Source organism: Acytostelium subglobosum, assembly GCF_000787575.1.
Source record: "Acytostelium subglobosum LB1 DNA, scaffold: scaffold7, whole genome shotgun sequence".
Taxonomy (NCBI): domain Eukaryota; phylum Evosea; class Eumycetozoa; order Acytosteliales; family Acytosteliaceae; genus Acytostelium; species Acytostelium subglobosum.
The window spans coordinates 618,654-640,343 of record NW_012236526.1 but is presented as its reverse complement, the minus strand read 5'-3'; the positions used below and the strand labels follow the sequence as shown (position 1 = coordinate 640,343).

The 21,690-nt window shown below is 44.7% G+C and overlaps 8 protein-coding genes across 8 annotated transcripts; 4 read left to right on the top strand and 4 right to left on the bottom strand.

Annotated features, from left to right (window-relative positions):
• Nucleotides 1-417: 417 nt before the first annotated feature.
• Nucleotides 418-2,353, top strand: SAMD00019534_041340 (hypothetical protein; the record flags this gene model as incomplete). Its single annotated transcript, XM_012900639.1, has 5 exons — nucleotides 418-753; nucleotides 828-953; nucleotides 1,024-1,068; nucleotides 1,132-1,334; nucleotides 1,399-2,353. 5 exons carry the CDS (start codon nucleotides 418-420, stop codon nucleotides 2,351-2,353), a joined length of 1,665 nt encoding a protein of 554 aa, XP_012756093.1.
• A 60-nt stretch (nucleotides 2,354-2,413) lies between these two features.
• On the bottom strand, nucleotides 2,414-4,915 carry SAMD00019534_041330 (hypothetical protein; the record flags this gene model as incomplete). The annotated part of the gene is made up of 2 exons (XM_012900638.1): nucleotides 2,414-4,186; nucleotides 4,262-4,915. The coding sequence occupies 2 exons, from the start codon at nucleotides 4,913-4,915 to the stop codon at nucleotides 2,414-2,416; spliced, it is 2,427 nt and encodes an 808-aa protein (XP_012756092.1).
• Nucleotides 4,916-5,972: 1,057 nt separating this feature from the next.
• SAMD00019534_041320 (hypothetical protein) lies at nucleotides 5,973-7,808 on the top strand (the record flags this gene model as incomplete). The annotated part of the gene is made up of 3 exons (XM_012900637.1): nucleotides 5,973-6,549; nucleotides 6,632-6,895; nucleotides 6,976-7,808. The coding sequence occupies 3 exons, from the start codon at nucleotides 5,973-5,975 to the stop codon at nucleotides 7,806-7,808; spliced, it is 1,674 nt and encodes a 557-aa protein (XP_012756091.1).
• An 832-nt stretch (nucleotides 7,809-8,640) lies between these two features.
• Nucleotides 8,641-12,240, bottom strand: SAMD00019534_041310 (hypothetical protein; the record flags this gene model as incomplete). The annotated part of the gene is made up of 1 exon (XM_012900636.1): nucleotides 8,641-12,240. The coding sequence occupies one exon, from the start codon at nucleotides 12,238-12,240 to the stop codon at nucleotides 8,641-8,643; it is 3,600 nt and encodes a 1,199-aa protein (XP_012756090.1).
• Nucleotides 12,241-16,675: 4,435 nt separating this feature from the next.
• On the top strand, nucleotides 16,676-17,602 carry SAMD00019534_041300 (hypothetical protein; the record flags this gene model as incomplete). The annotated part of the gene is made up of 1 exon (XM_012900635.1): nucleotides 16,676-17,602. A coding segment is annotated over one exon (927 nt), but the record flags the coding sequence as incomplete, so codon positions are not given.
• SAMD00019534_041290 (hypothetical protein) lies at nucleotides 16,792-17,720 on the bottom strand (the record flags this gene model as incomplete). The annotated part of the gene is made up of 2 exons (XM_012900634.1): nucleotides 16,792-17,583; nucleotides 17,658-17,720. The coding sequence occupies 2 exons, from the start codon at nucleotides 17,718-17,720 to the stop codon at nucleotides 16,792-16,794; spliced, it is 855 nt and encodes a 284-aa protein (XP_012756088.1).
• A 450-nt stretch (nucleotides 17,721-18,170) lies between these two features.
• On the bottom strand, nucleotides 18,171-18,606 carry SAMD00019534_041280 (hypothetical protein; the record flags this gene model as incomplete). The annotated part of the gene is made up of 2 exons (XM_012900633.1): nucleotides 18,171-18,191; nucleotides 18,256-18,606. The coding sequence occupies 2 exons, from the start codon at nucleotides 18,604-18,606 to the stop codon at nucleotides 18,171-18,173; spliced, it is 372 nt and encodes a 123-aa protein (XP_012756087.1).
• A 42-nt stretch (nucleotides 18,607-18,648) lies between these two features.
• Nucleotides 18,649-18,879, top strand: SAMD00019534_041270 (hypothetical protein; the record flags this gene model as incomplete). Its single annotated transcript, XM_012900632.1, has 1 exon — nucleotides 18,649-18,879. The coding sequence occupies one exon, from the start codon at nucleotides 18,649-18,651 to the stop codon at nucleotides 18,877-18,879; it is 231 nt and encodes a 76-aa protein (XP_012756086.1).
• Between the last annotated feature and the right edge of the window lie 2,811 nt (nucleotides 18,880-21,690).

Below are 21,690 nucleotides of genomic sequence, written 5' to 3'. Positions count from 1 at the left end.
GTCCAGCCCAAGTTCCGATTCTTAATCATCCGGTATTCAAACAACCAATCAATCAACCAATCCATCAGTCGAGAGTGTTCGAGGTGTGATCGAAGCGTGTCGTTGTAACCATTCGATCACATTTGCACCCCCACCCATAACTCATATCCTGTTTTTGGATCACAATACAAGAGATCCAATTCAGATATTGATAACTTGACAAACCAATAAAAAGCCATCATTGCCCTGACAATGGGTTCTTGGACATCTTACCCCGACATTCTCAAATATCTAGTACTCGGATCACATTCTAACACATCACCATCAATCTAGAGATATGATCGAGAATGATGATCCAGTCAAGAATATGCATTTGCTTTTTAAATAGTACCCGCCTCTTTATTTACTTATTAAATTCAATCAATCAATCAATTAAATATGTATAGACAAGTAATTGTATTACTTTATTTATTAGTGATATCATCCACAACTGAGTCAGCTGTCACACCAACAGTGGCACTGGGTGAGGATTGGTCTCTCCCAGCAGGTGTAACTGTAGTACCAAACTCTGGATTCTACTCTGAAGCGGCCACACCAGCAGTTAACATCAATGTAAAGTCATTCGATGTTGCTTGGAAGCAAGTCAATCCAAGCAAGGATGTTTATGCAACCAACATTGCAGCCACCATCAAAGAGATGCCCTTTGGAACATTCGCATCACAGAACTCTACAACATCTCCATTTTGGTTGCGTATCTGGAACTCTGGTTCAACTGTATGTACATACAATATGAATGACATATCTAATCCTTTTTATCCTAATAATTGAATATACTTCTCCATATTAAGTGGGCACCATCATGGATTCAATCATATTGCCAAGTGACTGCAAGTGTCCAGGACTATGATAATGAGTATCATCTTCCAATCTGGAATCCATGTGTTTGGGGTGAACTCAAGAAGATGTATCGCCATGTATGTGAAGCAATTCAAAGATGTTATTCATTCCTTGAGTCATACATAACTAACCAATCACAAAACATAGTTCTTTGTTACAATGAACATGAGAGCCGACCCTAGGATGAAGTTTGTAAGTGCTAGTAAGGTTATCCATCATATCAATCAAACTAATATTAGTTGGATTGATACTTAGGTACAAGTTCCAGGTGCATTCAACTGGTGTGAGTTTGACTTTGACGTTGTTGGAAAGTACATTGCCAAGGGATTGACCTATCAGGTGTTTGATACTTGGTTCCGTACAATGGTCGATGATCTTGTGTACATGTTCAATGGTGAGAACAATGATCCATCAGATGACTTTGCTTACAAGTTGATCTATACTGGTGAGGATTATCCGTATGTGATTGTCATTATTAATATCATTGCCATCCACTTATACTAACTAACTCTGGAAATATAGTTTCGACATTGATCAGTGGCCAGCTTCAAAGAACCTATGGGCAACTTATGCTGTGTCCAAGGGAATGGGTATTCGCACTGGTATCACAGAGATATCCAACTTCCATTTATCTCACATTCCAGCTTATGGAGTCAAAGTTGATGCCAATGGATACATGGTTTTGAACAAGACTTGGCCATTGCAGGCAAATCCAAAGAGGGTGATTGCTACAGAGAATGAGTGCTTCAATGCTTGTGGCTACACAACTGCCTCCAATGTATTGGCCTATGCTGTCAAGATGTCCAATCTCAAGGCTTTGCAGATGGGTGTCAACTGGCTATACTTGGTCGACAATGATTCATACATCCGCACCTATCCTGACCTGTACAACTGGGTACGATTCAACCTTGGACGCTGGCCAAACAATTCATTTGAGGCATGGGCTGCTCTGAGACAAGCCCAAGACAACTTTGATTATGGCTTCTCATGGAAGGGTGCCCCCTACATCAAGAATTATGAGCGTTTCCTAACTCAACGTGATGTTGCTGGTGCCATCACACAACGTGGAACGACCAAGTACACCAATGTAGTCAAGGAGGAGGGTGGAAGCAACAATGGTATTGCATATGAAGGTCTTCAAACTAATGTAGCCAATGGAAACACATCAATTGTCTTCTATCTTGATGATGAGTTCATCACCCCCGTGACTCCATCTGGACCTGTCAAGATCAAAGTTGTATTCCTAGACAATCGCGCAACTTCATGGGTGCTGTCCTACGTCAACTCTGCGGGTGCCACTGTTCTCACTGATCCTGTGGTCCAAGCTGGCTCATCTGGCAATCTAACCACCGCCACCTTCACCATCCCCGACGCACACTTCAAGAACACCGTCCAACCTGGCAACGCTGACTTCAAGTTGGTGGTCACAGGTACCAACAACGTCGAGATCTGGTTCATCCGTGTCATCAAACAATAAAGAATTGATGCCCACCTGTTCATTGATTGATTGATTTGTTGATTGAGTCGCGCTTTATTATTACAAGGTAAGAAGACTAATGACCATGAGGATACAAATGACCACCATGCCCGGAATGAGGCGATCAGTGCTGGACGTTGTTTTTTCTGTTGTGGTCGAGTCTGATGGCGAGGTTGTGCTGCCAGTGGTAGTGCCAGTGGTTGTTCCCGTAGTTAATCCAGTTGTTGTGCCATCGGCTGTTGTTGAGGTGGTCATTGTGCCATCGGCTGTTGTCGATGTGCCAATAGTTGGGTTTGCTCCTGTTGTTGACACTGGTGGCACTGGATGACTCAACACCAGATAATGCTTCTTGATCGATGATCCTACAAACTTGCCCGATGGCAATGAGAAGGTGACCGTCGAGTAGTTGGTCGCCTTGTCAAACACACAGAAGTCACCCTTGAGCTCCAGGTATTGGAACACAACAATGTTGGATGCCAACAATTGTGTTGGATCACTCACTGTGATGTCGTAGTTGGTCTCATTGATCATGAGCACTTGGATCAAGATTGGGAACTGCGAGGTCACCTTGAAGCCATAGGGTGTGGTCACGGTCTGTTGAGGCTTCCAGAAGACCATCTGAAGATTGTTGAGTGTCCTATGTGCGACGGCCTGCACAGAGTCATCATTACGAATGACTGTGATCAACTTGGCCAGCGTATCCAGTTGCGAGGTGAAGGTGTTGTACATCATGTTGGGGAACATTATGTATTGGTACTGGTTCTGGACTGCGCCACCAGCAGTGTGGCTGAGGTAGACGCTGTAGATGTCTCCATTGGTGCCCTTGGAGTCGGTGCCGACGTACTGCCACGATGCGCCCTTGCCCTGTGTGCCCACGTTGACGGTAACTGGGGCCGCATTGGTCTTGTTGTAGACGTCTGGGAAGAGGATGCCTACCTGGCCATGGTGGACCCAAGACACATTGGTGAACGTGTTGATGCCGCCCTTTGGCAATGGACTGGCCGAGTTATTGCTTGTGAATATGTTGTTGCCTCCATCGAACTTCTGCTCGATCGAAGTGAGCAATGTGGCCGTGTTGAGTGTGTTGGTGATGTTGGTGCCGAGGAACACGATCTGGTCGTCAAACATGAACCAAGCCTTCTTGCCGCGCACGGTGGAGTAGGTGGGTGCAAGGTCCATGGCGGCAATGCCATAATCTCCATCAGAGAGTGAGCCGTCAAACTTGGTGGTGCCGACAGCACGCACAGCGCTACAGGCGACCTGGGTGTCGTTGACCTCGGAGGTGATGCCCGGAATCCTCTGCCAGTCCCACAAGGGATAGATGTTGAAGTACTCGCTGCCATCGACAATTAGCAGGAACGAGCCATCGGCGATCTTCTGGGTGGTGTAGCCGTTGCCCAACTGACACTGGGAGTTGATTGTGCGCTTTGATGTGAATCGCAAGCTGGCCATGTAGTTCTGGCGAGCATGCACGACAAGGTCACTGTACCAGAACTGACGGTTGCCACTTGGGAGCAGGGTGTTGGTGCCGTTGATACGGCTGCCCCACACTTGGAACTCAGAGTTCTTCAAGGGTGACTGCCAGAAGAGGTTGGGGTCGATGCCACTGAACAGGGTGCCATCTGGGATGCCCAAGGCAAAGCTCACCACCTGTGAATGCCAGAACGTGCCACCATTGAGAGAGTATGACATCCACTGCGAGCCCTGAAGGGCCATGGTAGCGAATACCTCCTGGCCAGCATTACCGGCAACAAAAGAAGTATTATCCGTCAACACGATCATTGTGAGAACATCATTCAAGTATGAAGCGCCATGGTATCCATTGACTACCAACTATGTTTGATTGATTGATTGAGTGAGCGAATTAGTGATCGTGTGGATGGTTCCAGAATAGGTTGGGGTACTTACTGGATCACCTTGGAAGAAGCTACCATCAATCTTGATGCCATCGGTATTGCCGGCGGTGTAGGTGAGGGTGCTCCAGGCTACTACAAAGGCGGCAGAGGTGACTGATTCGTCTTGGATGATGAATGACTTGAGCACATTGATCTTGGCAACGAGCACTTTGATTGCACCTTGGAATGTTCCATTGCCCAATGCAGCCTTGTTTAGGATTGGCAACAAAAGGTCGCGACGGGTCTCATTCAAATGTGTTTGGTTGGCCAGCAGGAAACATCCGGCACTGAGGGGCACGGAGGGCGAGAGCTCCGTGTGGATCCAGTTGGACGAGGAGAAGCCGGTGGAGTTGGCCAGCCAAAAGTCGAGGGCCAGCAGGGTCTTGTTGAGCAGGTCGTCGCTCTGATGCAGGTTGTTGCCGGGGTGGTCGGCCGAGTAGACGGCGGCCATCGACAGGAAGTTGTTGACGTGTACCAATGGCTGCCACTGGATGGCGTTGGTGTCTTGGTAGTTGACATTGGACCAGCTTCCATCGGCCTGAATGTTGGACATCAACTGTTGCACTTGGGACACAGTTGAAGAGTTGACTTGGGCAACATAATAATCAAAGTATCTTTGTTGCAATGTATAAAAGTTATCGGATTGTGCCGTGGCTGTCGCCATCATCATCATCAATGTGATGGACAATAAATATAATATATTCATATTTGTTTGTTTGATCGAGTAATAAGTATACAATTAATAATAGATATATATAATACTATATTTGATTTGGAATGTAAATTAATATAATGATTGATTGGGACTGATTGATTGATTGATTGATGGATGGTCCATCTGGCGGCAAGCGGCTAAGGGTGTGTGTGTGTGCCATGCCGTGCCCTCCCTATCCATCACTCCACCAACTTTGACAATAATAATAATGTCTTGTTCCAGTTGGAATGGCGGGAGGTGTTAATTAAACGAACAAACTTAATTATTAAGTTGTTATAATTGATGGATCACAGATACACCGCCCACACACACACACACTCATGTGCCAGGCCCTACAAGATGTATGAATGTCGTTGTAGTTGTAGTTGTTGTTTAGTTGAATTGGGCCTAGCCGATCCGTTGCAAAAGGCCAAAGGTCTGATGATTGATGTTTATAACAATCATCCATTATTGGATGTATGTTCATTTATGTGTGTATGACATTTGGTATGTCATTGCTCGTGTTAGGGGTATGTGTGTTGGTTGACAGTGTTTATGTCACTTGATGGCACAATGGTGGTATGTGTGTGTGTGTGTGTATGTGTGTGTTTATTTGTGATCGTGATTGTGTGTGATTGATTGATTGATTGACAGATCAGGTGTGTGTGAGTTTATTGTCAAGTTGGTTGAATGGTTTGCCTGTCTTGTACACAGTGGTCTAGTCGGGTCCTATTCAATGGCATTGTTAACCACACACCTACCCTTTTGTTCATTACCAAAGTAGTTCGATACTTGAACTTGAGGTGAAGTCCACCTCAGGTCGACCCTAAGTGAACATATGATGATGACATTGTTGAGATATATAAATATGTTTAAATCATATGATCATAGTTATAAATGTTGAATCTCATGTTTGGTGAAATGACGACTGATCATATTGTGTGTGAGACTTGAACTTGAACTCATTTTTGATTGATCCACAATCATTCGTCATTCGTCTATTCACTACAGCAAAAGATAACGAATCATCATGTTGACTGGATGCAGAAGGTTACTGACACCTCAGTCGAGGTCTGTCCTAGCCACAGCACTATCACACTCAGCCCAAGACTTTAACAAAAGCATTCTTGTTGTAGTTGGTCAAGGATCATTGTCATCATCAAACATCTACAACTTAAACACATACCGTAACTACTCCTCAAAGGGCAACAACAACAACAACTACAAAGGCAAGGCCCCAAAGACAACACCACCACCACCACAACAACCACAACAGCCACAACAGCCACAACAGCCACAACAGCCACAACAAACAAAGGACACAACATCAACTTCAAATGACAACAAGGACATTGGAGAGGATGCTGATAAACAAAAGGAACAACTTACAATTGAGAATAGGAGAACTCTACTGGAACAGTTGTCACGACAGACTCAACGACAGAAGCAAGACTACAACGAGACTGGACAAGAACATGAACCTGGTCAAGATCATCAACATCAACAACAACAACAACAGCAACAGAAGGCGTCACCATTCAGACAGATGCTCACAAGGAATGCCATATCATTTGGAGTATGGGGTGTTGTAGCCTTGGGCATGGCTGGTATGTATCGCACTCATTCATTCAACTCATTCAATCATTCATTCAACTCACTCTATCAATCAACTTAATCAATCAATGTTAGTATTCCTATCGACCAATGATGACACTGAATACTACTTAAAGTATGCTGATCAGATCGTTGGAGAACTGAGTACCATCACAGAGTTGTCAATAATGGAGACAAAGCTCAAGACTTTATCAGAGTGCTCAAGCAACAATGAATCAATCAAGAAGGTATTGGCTTCAGCAAAGAACATCAATCACCTATTGGATGTGATTGAGGACTACTCCAACATTGACCTCAATGTCTACGCTGTCAAGACCATCGAGAATGCATCACTCTACAGTATATATCTCTCATTCAACTCATTCATTTCAATCAATCAATCAATCAATGATACTAACTATCCTGATCAATCAATATAGTCACTGACTACTCTGTGATCCCAAGGATCGTTAGACTGTCAACTACACATTACTTACCGGCATATGTGAGGAAGTCACTTGGTGTCACAATGTCGAGGATGGCGTCGCATGAGGACGCCCGCCTGCCACTTGCTAATGCTGGCGCGATCACTGCACTGGAGGAATTGAATGAATATCAGGTGATGAGGAAACAAGCCTTCCACACTGCACTCTTGGTGATCTCGCACACCTGTATAAACAATCATCAAGCGGCGTCCGAGCTCAAGGTCACGCCAGAGGAGCGACTGTCGATGGAAACATACTCGCGCGAGGAGAGTCTGATCGAGGCCAGCTCGCTGCAGAGCGCCAAGCGACAGCTAGTCGAGTCGGGCTGGCTGCTCTATCTGCACACGAGTGCTGGTGGCTTTGTCTGGGGCTGCATCGAGAGCGCCAGGAACAAGCTGCCGATGCGCGCCATCCTTCGCAACGGCTTCCGCACATCGATCATCACGGCGGCCATACCAATATTCTTTGTGGGCGCCATGACCACGCTGTACAACGATCAGAGGAAGAAGCTGGACACGACCAAGGAGAAGTTCTACTTCTACCTGGCGGGCATCTACTCTTTGTATCCATGGTACTATATTCTGCCCAAGATCGAACGCTATGCACCCTATTGGATTGGTGGACATGTGCTTGGTTTCATATCATTCTTCTCCTGGCTCGTCTACACCAAGAATGAGATATTCAACTCTGATTCGCTACTCATCCAGAAGGACAAGGCTGCACCATCTCGCGAGAGATTGATCAAGTTGTTGGAGGAGAAGAAGCAACAACAACAACCTGGAAAGTAAATTATAACTAATAATCATTCATTTATTTTTTTTGATTGATTGATCAATCAGGGAATAATTCCACTTTGAGGGAATAAGGATTGACTAAGGAGGTGACATTACATGGCGAGTCTGGGAATGTTGATGATCAGATTCATTTACAATTTGGACACTGGACTTTTCTTGTGTTGTTACATGTACTACAATCTTTGCGTTTGTCTTGGCAAATGTCCCCAGAGCAGTATGCACATTGTACATATCCTACACCATTACATCTTCTACATTCATACATTATTCAATATATTTTATTTATCAAATTAGAATTATACTATTATTATTTGATCAGCATCATTTTGGCAACTTATAATAATATGATAACCAGTTGAACTTATAATTCCAGTTTGGATTGTTTGATTGGATACCCAAAGATGGAATGAGATTAGTATGTTGTCAACCAGGAATTCATAATTGACCATGATTGGACAAACAATCACATTAAACCCAAAATTCCAGGCTTTGAGGGATGTCTGACTTACATTATTATCATTTATTTAAATAGCCAAGTTGACTGGTTGCTGTTGGTTGGGTATTGGTTGGTTGGGTTGGTTGGTTGGTGTATATGTATTGGCGGTTGCTATTATCTCCTTTGGGGTGACGTGATCAAAACGAGATATTGAGTTGGAGTTGGTTGAGTTCTAAGAGTATGGGACACTGCGCTGCGAGTTGGATACACGAGACCAGCATCGGGCTGCTGACAACTGCGTTGCGTACAACACAACGACAGACACAGACAAGAGGATGGAAGGATGGAGGGTAGAATGGTAGGAAGGTAGGTAGGATGGTAGGAGCAAGTTTAGAAGAAGAACTTGGATGAGGTCTCGGTTGGGGCGATTGGCACTCCAGTGGAGGTGACGGGCTGGATCTCCACGAGTTGGAACGTTGGCTTGCCCTTGCCCTTACGCATCGACACCGTGCCGATGGGCTTGGTGTTCCTGTAGGATATCTCCTTCTTGAGCTTGGGCACCACAATGACGTCCCAGTCGCCCTCGCCACAGCACTCATCGACAACATCGCGAAGGAAATGATTCTTGCTCTTGTTGACGATGTGCGTGATCTCTATACACAGTGAGAGGATGTGTCCGACGTTTTGGTACAGTTTCTTTGGTTTGGCCACCTCCTCCACTGCCAGCTGTTGCTGCTGCTCGCTGCTACTATTATCTACATTATTACTACAACTACTGCTGCTGTTGTTGTTGCTGCTGTCGTTGCCATTATTGTTACAATTATCCGTTGTGGTTGTACTGGTGAAATCGTGTTGTTGTTGCTCGTGCTGTTGCTGCGCCTCCTGTTGCTCGTGTGACTGGTCGACCGGCACAAGTGTTGACAGTGAATCCAAGATCTCGCCTCCCTCAATGCCAAAGTCGTTCAGAGAGAGCTTTGACACCTCGGGGAAGAGCACCTCCTCCTCCTCGGCATTGCCCTCGCTGATGAATGAGTCGAGCGAGGTGGCCCAAGCTGGCAGGTTCGATGGCTGGGTCGTGTCGGTGGTCATCTCGCCACTGACCTCAACGCTGAGCGTAGTCTCCACACCCTTGACATCATCATTTCCAGAGGCAGTATTGTCTACGGATGAGTTGTTGGTGTCCTTCTTGCTGCTGCTGCTGCTGTGTCGCTCCTTCCTGCTGCTGCTGCTGCCGCTGTGGCTGCTCCTATGCTTCTTCTTCTTCTTTTTCTCGTCGCCCTCGCCCTCCTCCTTGGACTCGGTCAAGGCCTCACCGTTGGCCTCCTTCTGAGCCCTGCGGGTCCTCCTCTCCTCACGTCTCTTCCTTCGCTCCTCCTTCTCCTTCTTCCTGAGGGCCTTGAGCTCCTTCTCCTGCTCGGGTGTCAGTGGCTCGCCATTTGGATTGACGAGTCCATTCTCAGCGGCGAGCTCCTCCAAAGATTTCTTGGACTTCTTCTTGGACTCTTTGCTCTCGCGCAAATCCTTGCTCTCACGGTGCTCTCTATGCTCCCTGTGTTTCCTGTGCTCCCTGCTCTCAGAGTCCTCCCTGTGCTTCTTGCGTCTCTCCTTCTTGTCCTCTGAGGCGACTGAGTCGTTTGTGGCGGCGGCAGATGGTGGTGCGGCAGCAGATGATGTAGGGATGGAACCACTCGACGATGTGATGTCTGAACCAACTGACACGTCAGAGCCAGTGGATGAGGTGTCGCTTGTGGTGTCGGCGGCATTGTTGGGCGTCTCAACGACGACCTCTTCGGCGGGTGGGGCTGGTGGTGGTCTGAAGAACAACGACTCCAAAGCACTCTTTGGCTTCTCCTCCTCGGGCTCCTCAGCAAACGACACCTTTCTCCTGAGCCTAGGCTTCTTCTGGGGCTCAGCGGGAGTGTCTGCTGATGTGCCATTGGACACCACTGGCTCGCTGTCTGCAAAGCGGACCGATCTGGATGAGGTGTTGACGGGTGCCGCTGCTGGCTCCTCGACCGGTGCCACTGCAACGGCAACGGGTTGCTGTGCTGTGATCTGGGCCTGGACGGCTTGCTGCAGCAAGGTCTTGTTGTTTGAGTTGTTGTTGATATTCTTTGTATCGCCCAAGATGAACACTGAGCGGCTGACAAACTCGCAGTCCTTGAGCAGGTGATACATAAACTCCTCGTCCTCTGAGCCCAGACTGCGCTGGATGAGCGGAGTCAGCAGCGTCTCGACGGAGCAGTGGATGATGTTGTTGGACTCAAACTCAAAGAACATATCGACACACTTTCGCAGAATGCCACACTCCCAGATGGCCTTGTCCAGCTTGGGTACGTTGGCCTTGACCAGCGAATGAACCAGATTGATGCACTTGAGGCGAATGAGTCCGAGCGATTGGTTGAAGTCGGGCACGGAGAGGATTTCGTTGATTGCCTCGATGGCGGTCATCTCGCGGCCGTCGCTGAGCACCACCAGCGGCTTGAACATCAAATTGATGATTGGTGCCAGGTCCTGTGATTGTGGATTGACTGTGATCGAGCTGAACTCGATCATCGTTGACACCAGCTGTATGATTGAGCAGGATGGCGTGAACGAGGTCAAGTCGTTCTCGAGCACGACGCGGAATGCGTTGGTGAGCAATGCGTTTGAGAATGATTGGCCGCAGAAGTGATGCGCAACCTTGGACTTGGAGTACCTCTTGACGATCTCGACAATAAGGCGTGTAATATTCTCGATCTCTGTCTCGAGATTCTCGCTCAGCTGCTCTGGATTGAAGATTTCGTTCAGCTTGAGAATGATGTAGACTGTGAGGTCGTTTGTCCATGATGGCTTCTCCTTGGACGCCGCGGCTGGCGTCGCCGACGATGACGAGAACGCGCCAAAGAAGTTGGTTGAGCCTCCGGTCGTCGACAACTGCATCTCGACCTCGACCATCTTGAGCAGCAGGTCGATGATCTCCATGGAGCCAATATGCAGCATCAACGACTGCAGGATAGTGTCGCTGTGCTCGCAGATATAGACGAGCACCTCGGGCTTGCGCGACAGCAGTGACATTGCCAGCTCTGTGAATGAGTGCAGGTTGGACACGGGCAGAGGTGGCTGGTACTGGATGACCTCAAACAGCGCGTCGAGAATATATGAGTTGCCGGGGTCGGCCACCGTGCGTGGAACCGAAGACAGTGCGCCCTTCAATATCTCAAAGGAGGCAGTGAGGCGTGCAAGACCATTCCTGAGCTCGGGCGAGGCTGTGTCGGCCACAAACTCGGGTTTGGCGTCGTAGACGATGGAGCCAAGCTCGACGTCGACGACGATCTGCATCATCGAGAGCATGGTCTCGGGCAGCGATAGGTAGTCGGTGAGCGGCTTGAAGCCGCTTTGAATCAGGTCCATGATGTCGTCCTTGAGATCGTCTGTGAACAGCATGGCGACGACAGACTCGCCGGCATTGGTCAATTGGCTGTTTTCAGCGCTGACGCTCTGCACTATGGTTTCGACTGTCTGCTTGGCGCTGAGTCTCTTCTTCTTGATGGAGAGCACGTTGTCGATCTGGGAGTCGGCGTCGCTGCCGCTGCTGCTGTCCTCGTCGAGCTCCTTCTGAATCTTGCGCTTGGCCTCCTCGATCTCGCGCTGTTTGATGCGACGCTTCTCCTCGTCCTCCTCCTTGCGCTTCCTGTCGCGTTCTTCGCGCTCCTTGCGTCTGCGCTCCTCTTCCTCGGCCAGACGAGCTTCCTCCTCCAAACGGCGCTTCTCGCGCTCGTCGCGCCTTGCCTTTCTCTCCTCCTCGGCCTTCTTCATGTATTCCTCCAGCTCTTGCTTCTGCTTCTCCTCGCGGTCCTTTCTCTCGCGATCGCGTTGTTCTCTTCTGGCCTTGCGCTCCTCATCCTTTTTTAGTCTCTCCTCCTCTTGACGTCGTTCTTCCTCCTCCTCGCGTAATCTTCTTTCCTCACGCAATCTACGACGTTCCTTAAGCTTCTCGTCTTCGTCCATTATAATTCTTAATGATACAATAGCTATTGTTGTTGTTGTTGTTGTTGATGTTGATGATGAGATGTCAGTCACTCATTCATTCATTCAATCAATCATCTGATCATACATACCTTATGTGTCTGTGTGTATATATATATATATATGTGTATTACAATCTCAATCAATCTACTCTAAAGGATGTTTGAGTTAATGATGATGTAGAGAGAGGGTCTACTACATGTATATGTTAGTTATTACACCTGTTCAATCAATCATTTGATAATAGTATGATACATACATACTGATGGATGTTATTACAACAACACTATCAATATAGTAGAGTATAAGTATAAAGTATAGTTGCTGCTGTCTATAGGATAGAGACAATTGGACAGCAGCAATGACCGATGATTGACTAATATAGAGTGATCAACCAGCAATCAATAAGTCCGATGTTTTTATGAGATGCTGTGCGTGCGTTGGGCGATTGATAAGATCTCTCTGTCTTGTTGTTTGAAACTGAATCGAATGAATGAACTATGTTATTAACAATGATAATTGTTGATAATGATACAGTTATTAATCTTGAAAATGTATATATATAAAGATAGATAAAGATTGATATATATATATATATATATATAAGTATATGATGTCACAGATGTTTGTTTGTTTGTTTGTAATTGGATAGAGTGCAGATGGATGGGGCGGTGTTGAGTGAGTGCGTGAGTGGTCAGTTGGGCATCAAAGTTTTGGACAAGTCAACAAACACCAACCTCCATCACTTTCTTTAACAATCATCACTTATAAAAAAAAATCTCATAATAAGTTTGAGTTGGTGTGTGTGTTTGTTTGCATTCAATGGATGAGCGATCGGCTAGCACAATCACCTCACCAACAACAAGGTCTGGGACGCGCCTGTTCAAATAACATCGACTTTGTTTGTCATTGTATGTATCGGAAGTACAACAACAACAACTAATGGAAGTACGAGTTTAAACATTGAAGTCACCATTCATCCATCCATCACCAGGCGAGTGAAAGAGGAGGGAATGAGGAAAGATTGAATGAATAATTGATTGAATGATGAATGAATAATGTAATAATAATAATAATAATAATAATAATAATAGAACAATTTGAGTAAATTGACAACAATTACTGGATGACACTTTATACATGTCAGGTTGGAGATGGTGTCATACTATTATAATCGATGATTATAATCACAGCATGGTCGACATTCATGACATTCTGTTCCATTCCATCGCCCTGACACATTAATGACTGGACTTGTCCACAATGCATTCACGAGACAACACACACATAACACACAAACTTAAACATTGACGATGGTAATGCGTGATTATCTGAATGGGACTTTGTGTGTTGTTGTGATTACAATCAAATAAAGTGCCATGAAGACCATGGTCTTTCATTATTACAGTACCTTAGCAGCAGCATGTGTAGAGACTGCATAAATCCACAAAACATAACATACTAGGTAGATATTTATAATTCTTTTTTTTCATTTGATGTTGACGATGTTTTGATCATTGAGAATAGTGGGGTTGGATAGAGAGCAAGCGTGCCACAAAATGGCGGTCCATCAGATGGCGTTATATCTTAATGACTCAAAAAAAATCTTTGATGGATCCTGATAATGCCTTCTTTCGCTCGAGGGGCAAGATAGTCCTGAATACCTACTCAAATCAATCACCTCATTCACCTCTGTTGTGTGTGAATTGATGATTTGATTTGATTGATTGACATCTAAATCATTCTAAAACAGCTCATAATAATAGCAAAAGATAACAAATACAAAAAAGGTAATTGATCAATACATATATTATATATTGTCTATCTATTAGTCAGTCATAGTCATATCAACTTGTATGGATGCCCAAGATTGACAAGATAGGACTGGACGTCTATGGTCGTCTCAGTCAGAGACCTATCAATCAAACAAACTACACCTCATTCATCTATTCCCATTCACCTAAAAATCAACCTCATTTGTTTGCTGTGCGGACCAAAACCAACTTGTATCTGTTCCCTCCCTTCTCTTTTCTTTGACGTACACAGTCAGTCAATCAATCAATCAATCAGTCCAGACAGATCATCATTGGACCTGTCTCTAAAAGGGTAGGGGTAGGCGCAACCCATTTCCAAACAACACCCTAATGTCAATCTAATCAAACAAACAAACATACATATATATCCACAAACACCAAACACACTCATTCCATCTCCATTATCTATAATATTCATACATTCATTCCATTCCATTCATTGCCAATACCAATACCATGACGTTAATTAATGGGTGTGTACCTACTTATTATTAATAATACATGAAATGGCATCAGCACCACGCAACCCTTAATTAGTGATGGGTGATATCATCAATCAATCATGCTTGTTCATTGGCCTTTACAAGCCTTCTTTAGTGTAAGTGTGTATTATTTATTTATTTATTTATAATTATTATTATTATTATTTGTTGTTTAAGTGTATGTTTATGTGTGTAAGGTGGTGATGGTGTGAATACACAGACTCATTCAACCACCAACCAAAGAGTTGATCAAATCAGTCAGTCAGCTGAGACTGCCTGCCTGATCAAGGGCCTGGCATGCCAGCATGTTGCACCTCCTCTACCCTCAATAACACCAGGTATTCATCCCTGATGTACCCCCATCCGATCCACCATCTCGATTGGTCAATGTGTTAGAGGGAGAGAAGTGGGGTGTGAGTTATTTTTGTGTGTGTGCCTTCTTTGGACCTCATCATCATGCCAAAGAGCAACAACAGCAACGACGATGGCATTCCATCAATCATTTGACACATACATTTTCATACATCATCAATCATATATACATCATACATACATAAAATTGTTCAGTAGTTAGTTAGTTAGTTAGTTAGTTTACAAAGATCAACGCGCGACATTACAGCATCAAAAATCAACAACAGGTACCATTGATCAATCAACCAATCAATCAATCAATCAATCAATCGATCAACATCAAGTATGTCCTTCAGCTGACATCATCTGTTGTATTGTTGTTGTTTGTTGTCAAGATCTCCTTTGTCGACAATGTACTTGGCATCCACTTCCGGAAGGACCTTGTTTGCTTCGGCATTGCCTTCCAACGACTTACTTTGACCTTTCCTCACTTGTGGCGATACATACACACATGCACTCACACACAACACATCTACGAGGTTTTGACCAACAGATCGAAACAAAGACCTCATTTTTGGTGACCACGTCGGCTTGTGTGTTTTTTCATATTTTTTTTTGTTTGCAAAACGTCCCCAACAAACACTTCGAAACATTGAGGCAACAACAAGATGTATTGCCCCACAATGCACCAGAGTCTCTGGTGGCGCCACAACAACTGTTGGCTGACAGTTGCTGGAAGGAAGGGTCTCTAGCTCTCTGCCTCTCTCGACATTCAGAGAGTCCTCTTTACCCAAGGGTTATAAAGAACACCTTCCTGCACCGTCACTCCACCAAACCCAACAACAACAACAACAATTACTTTTTTTTAAATCATTGTTTGACCAAACAAACATTCATTTATTCATACATATACAGATCATCAAAGGATTACGTAAAGTGCGATCTCACCAATCAACCTATCTATCTATCCTCAAATCTGTTACACACACACAACAGCCAACAACAACAACAACAACAACTACAGCAGCAGCAAGTCTCAAAAGACAAACAACCACACAAGAGTACTTATTACTTCTAAATTTGTCCACAACTATATTGTGTTTCTTGTCCAAGCAATCACATTCCCACCATCACACGCATCCGCACATCACCCTATGTGTGTCAACGAAGAATGAACAACAAACCTAACCACAACACTTTGCCGACCCGACGGGGTTGGCGGTTGATCAACAAGTATTTGTGTGTGTGTATGTGTGTCAGAGAGAGTGAGTGTTGTTTTGAATGTGTTGTGATGATACAGCCGCGCGCGGGCACCAAGTCTGTGTTGTGTGTTGTGCTTGTTGTGTACCTAACGCCAACTGTAGAAGTATTGTTGGCGCGCCTGCTTACCTGAGTGACTCAATGTATAAATATATATATGTTATACGTTAGAGTTACATTGTTTCGCGATGGGCTGGCGGGCGGGCATCCTATCCATTCAAGTGTTAATTTGTTAGAAGTAAGAGTTGTTATGTTTACACTTTCATCATTATCTTCACTCTCTTACATTTGGTCACATTGATCAACACATTCACATATTATCATCATTATCATCACCAATCAATCATTATTAGTATCTTCATTAGTCGTCCGTCAGTCTGATTGATTGATGATTTTTAAATTAATAACATTGGCAGTGGATAGCATTTAGCATCATTCATTAATATCAACATCAACATTAACATCAATAACATTAATACTAATATATAATATCAATCAATCAATTAAGATATGGAGTCCAAGTGGTTCTTTATTGTATTAGTAGCACTCATTATAGTGCTCCCCAACATCGCGAGTCCTAGCCGAAAGAGCATTGCGATCACAAATGAGGAGCCAAAGATAGATATTTACCATCTCAAGGATAGAAATATAATGTCCGACGAGAAGGTTAATATAGCGTCAATTCTATCACAGTCACACTCAAGCATTCTTTCACATTCGAGCAGTTCCTCATCATCATCATCTTCATCATCATCCTCATCCTCATCATCCTCATCTTCATCATCCTCCTCTTCCAGCTCAAGCTCATCATCTAGCAGCAGCAGCAGCAGCTCGTCTTCCAGCTCCAGTTCATCATCCAGCTCATCCAGCAGCAGCTCGTCCTCAAGCAGCTCATCGTCGAGCTCTTCATCGTCGAGCTCGTCATCGTCGAGCAGCTCATCGTCGAGCAGCTCATCGTCGAGCAGCTCATCGTCGTCAAGCTCATCTAGCAGCTCGTCGTCGTCATCATCGAGCTCATCAAGCAGCTCATCGTCGAGCAGCTCTTCATCAAGCAGCAGCAGCTCGTCGTCATCATCGAGCTCATCAAGCAGCAGTTCTTCATCAAGCTCATCATCCAGCTCATCTTCAAGCAGCTCTTCATCCAGCTCATCATCCAGCTCATCAAGCAGCAGCAGCTCTTCATCCAGCTCATCGAGCAGCTCATCATCAAGCAGCAGCTCGTCAAGCAGCTCATCTAGCTCATCAAGCAGCAGCTCGTCTAGCTCTTCCAGCAGCTCGTCAAGCAGCTCATCTAGCTCATCATCATCATCATCATCATCCAGCTCTTCATCGTCAAGCAGCTCATCGTCGAGCTCATCGAGCAGCTCCTCCTCCTCCTCCTCCTCATCATCATCCTCAAGTAGCTCGAGCTCATCATCCTCCAGTTCAAGTGGGTGTTAAGAGGAACTATTTAATAAATATATATATAATAATACTTACATAACATACTTACCAACATACACACATGTTTTGTTATTGTTGGTGTGTAGATGTCGACCTTGGGCGGTAAAGTCATCGGCCTGTGAATACTCCGACTTTGATAATGTCGTTTATAGAGATTCCTGGTTTGATCATTCGTTTTAAATGATTTACTTAGTTTAGTTGGAATGAATGATTGGAGAATCTGAAAGTTATTATTCTAATCACTGATAGATATTTAACAAAACTTTTAGAAGGGAATTATTTATTCTAATCCTCCTGTTTCATTAATTTGGTCTATTCCTTAATGCCATATGATTGATAGAGTGTGATATCTCAATTCATAGTGAAACAATAGTTTCCATTATTGTCAAATTGATTGTAAGCTCCCTTCCTGTTAGAATACTGGTATCCAAACCTACCCCTGGAGTTTTGAATACAATATCTGCCTCCTGGGACGATTTGGAATACGTTGTTTCCATGCCTACGACTCTCTGTCTTCCGACCTCAGCTCCTGTGTCTTGATTTGTGAGGACTGAAACCGCACCTACAGCAGTACCATCTCTACCTTCATCATAGACATGGTTTAAATTATTGTCACTGTACAATATCACTGTAATTGTACCTCCTACGGATTGTTTCTTGAATCCAGCATTGACAGTCCTGTCTGCATTGAGAATGAAGCAGAAGTTGTTGGTGTTGTCGAATGAGTTGTCATTGTTGGTGACAGTCAGACGGTTGTAACCAGTGGGAACCGAGGCAGACATGCAGTAGTCACCTGCTGCCAGATTGTTGAAAGTGTATCCTGGATTGTTGGCGGTGGAGGTCTGAGTCCCAACATTTGCACCGGCCTTGGTCTTGAGTGTGATGACGGAGCCTGCTAAGAATGGATCATCGTTATTTCTAATGTTGTCATTGTTGGTGTCCTGGAATGAGAATCCATTGATCTTGTAAGTCGGCTTCCTGAATCCAGCATTCACCATGCGGTCAGCATTGAGGGTGAAACAAAAGTTGTTGTCTGGGTGATGGTGGAGCCAGGACCAGTTGTAGTGACAGTTGTTGATGCAGTTGTCGAGGTTGGTCTCAGAGTAGTAGATGTCAAAGTAGTGGACGCAGTGGTGCTTGCCACAGTTGACTGTGATGACACCGTTGTTGTTGCAACAGTGGATGTTGGTCTGTTGGTGGTGCTGGCAACAGTGCTCATTGTGGTCGACTGGGTCGATACAGTGGTAGTAGCCACAGTGGAGGTAATTTGACCAGTTGGTGGCGAGGTGGCAGTGGCAGTGGCCGAGGCGGACCCAGTTGTGGTAACTGTGGTGGTTGCGGTGATTGTCGATGCTTGTCCCGTTGTGGTTTGAGTTGTTGATTGAGTTGTCGATCCGGTAGAAAGAGTGGCTGKGGKGGTCTGGGTGATTGTGGAACCTGGACCAGTGGTTGTGACTGTGGTAGAGGCAACCGTGGATGTTGGTCTCAACGTGGTTGAAGCCGTGGTGCTTGCCACAGTTGATTGTGTAGACACAGTTGTTGTTGCAAACAGTGGATGTTGGTCTGTTGGTAGTGCTAGCAATGGTGCTCCACAACCGTAACAACAACTGGTGCAGGCTCTACCATTACCCAAACAACTTCCGCCACTACCACGGTCACCACCACTGCCAGACCAACCTCCACAGTAGCTTCTACAACAGTTTCCACTCAATCGACTGTTGCCAGCACTGCTTCCTCGACTGTTGCTCAGGTACCGTCAAATGTGGCTTCAACAACAGTTTCTACTCAATCTACTACTGCCTCAACTACTGCTACATCTGGCGGTGAACACAACCACTGGTGCTGGCTCTACGATCACTCAAACAACATCGGCAACGACCACTGTGACAACAACTGCCACATCAACAGCAACGACAACGGTGACAACCACTGTTTCCACTAAGTCAACTGTTGCCAGTACTGTTGCATCGACCACGGCCACGGCATCAACTCAATCAACTGTTGCGAGCACCTGTGGAGCCTCTACAGTTGCCACGACAACAGTTTCAACCAACTGGGTCCGTTGAGAAGGTTGTAGATGTGGGAGCAGGACCCGAGGTGACAGTGGTACTGACAGATGTGCTAGCTGTTGATACAGTTGTTGTTGCAACAGTTGATTGAGTGGACACACTAGTTGAGGCTACTGTACTCGCAACTGTCGACACAGTTGTTGATTGAGTGGACACACTTGTTGAAGCAACAGTCCTAGCAATGGTAGACAAAGATGTTGAACCTCCGGTGCTCGCAACTGTCGAGACAGTTGTTGATTGAGTAGACACGGAGGTCGAGGCAACAGTGGAGGCGCTAGCTTGGGACACCGTTGATGCAACTGTCGAAGCAGTTGTTGATTGAGTGGACACCGTAGTAGTGAATGTCGTTGAGCTGCTGGCTGACACAGTTGACGCGGTGGTAGTGGCCACAGTTGATTGAGTGGAAACTGTAGTGGAGGCAGAGGTAGACACTTGGGATGTTGGATCATAACAATGAGGCTTTCCATCTTGACCAACCGAACATAACTGTCCCAATTGGCATTTGAAGAATGTAGATTTGTTTATGCATTTTGCAGGTAAAGTTGGTAATGGCTGGCAGCATACCTGGTCAAAGGGGCACGCAATACTACAATGTGCCTCCAAAGCTTTATTTATTCAAAAAACAAACAATTAATTATTAATAACAAAATATTTAATTAATTTCTATAATCAAATATTAATATTTACCTTTGGTTTCCAACGATAAGCTAGAAAATACCAGGACAAATACCAGCACTGTTGGAAACAAGAACTTGAACATTGTTGGAATCTTTCCGGTGTTGTAGTTGTTATTGTTTTTTTATATTAAATTATATAGTTTTTTTTTTGGGAATTATTTCTAATATTTATAATTATACGATATTTAAGGATGGGATTGATAGGTATTTTAGTTCTATTCAAGTAGCGAATATATACTTTCCGCTTCATCATTAAAATTAAGCGCATCTAATTACCTTTTTATCAATTACAATGATGAGTACCCCACCCAGATATGTAAACCCAAAGATGATCCTCATGTCCATTAACCTACTACCTTTCTATGGACTGATGGGAGGTACCCTCTTTAGAGGCATTGTTAAATTCCCCCTCTAACCTTAAGGCCCTACACCACAGATCATATATCCAAAAGTTAAGTACGAACTCTAAACACTCTTACTCATGGATGATCATTGTGTTCTGAATCATTGTGTTTGGCTCCACATCTTAACCCCTACCACTCTGACATTACATCGGTACTCTTCATTGTTTGATCATTGGCTTATGATCACTTTATTTACAAAAACCCCATTGTTGACCGGTCATTCTTGTTGGTGTTGTTAATACAATAAGGGCCATACCCTCAGTTCAATCTTGATTATTAATTAATAAGAGAAGAAAAAGAAGTAGAGAGAATGGATAAGAACGTTATGGATCACGTGCTACAAATTATATTAGTCTTGGCGCACTCTCCTCTTCCCCATCACTCCAGACCTTCTGGTGCCCTAGTGAGTTCCTGAATGATACCAACTCCTACTCCAGTTCACCCTGCTGAAGTCCTCTATCTTTCCTCTCAACAATTCAATCAATCAATAGACTCCTATTCCTCAAAACTTGCTCATTGCTGATTTCCTATTGACTTGACATGATCTTCAATGGCTGATTATTAGCCATCAACTTATAACCTAGTGTCTTATTTATTCCTGTTTAAATATAATCGAATGTCGTCTTGAAGTCATTGGCCTGGTAGAGATACTTTTCGGAAACTCTAAAAACATGTTCATATTTGGCAGTTGTTGGGTTCTAACTATGAAAGGGAAAAGTCATAATCTTTTTCTCGATGGTATCAATCTCTCACACACATTACAACAACAGCAACAAGAACAACAACTTACTTGAACACCATCGAATGTCCCGGCCCCTGGTAACCCCCCAAAACAAAGCATACAATGCGACTCCCATTGTTGATGTTGTTGTTTGATGACAAAGGAAGCGATTCATTTCTGCATTGGGTCCAACAACATCAAAAACAACAAC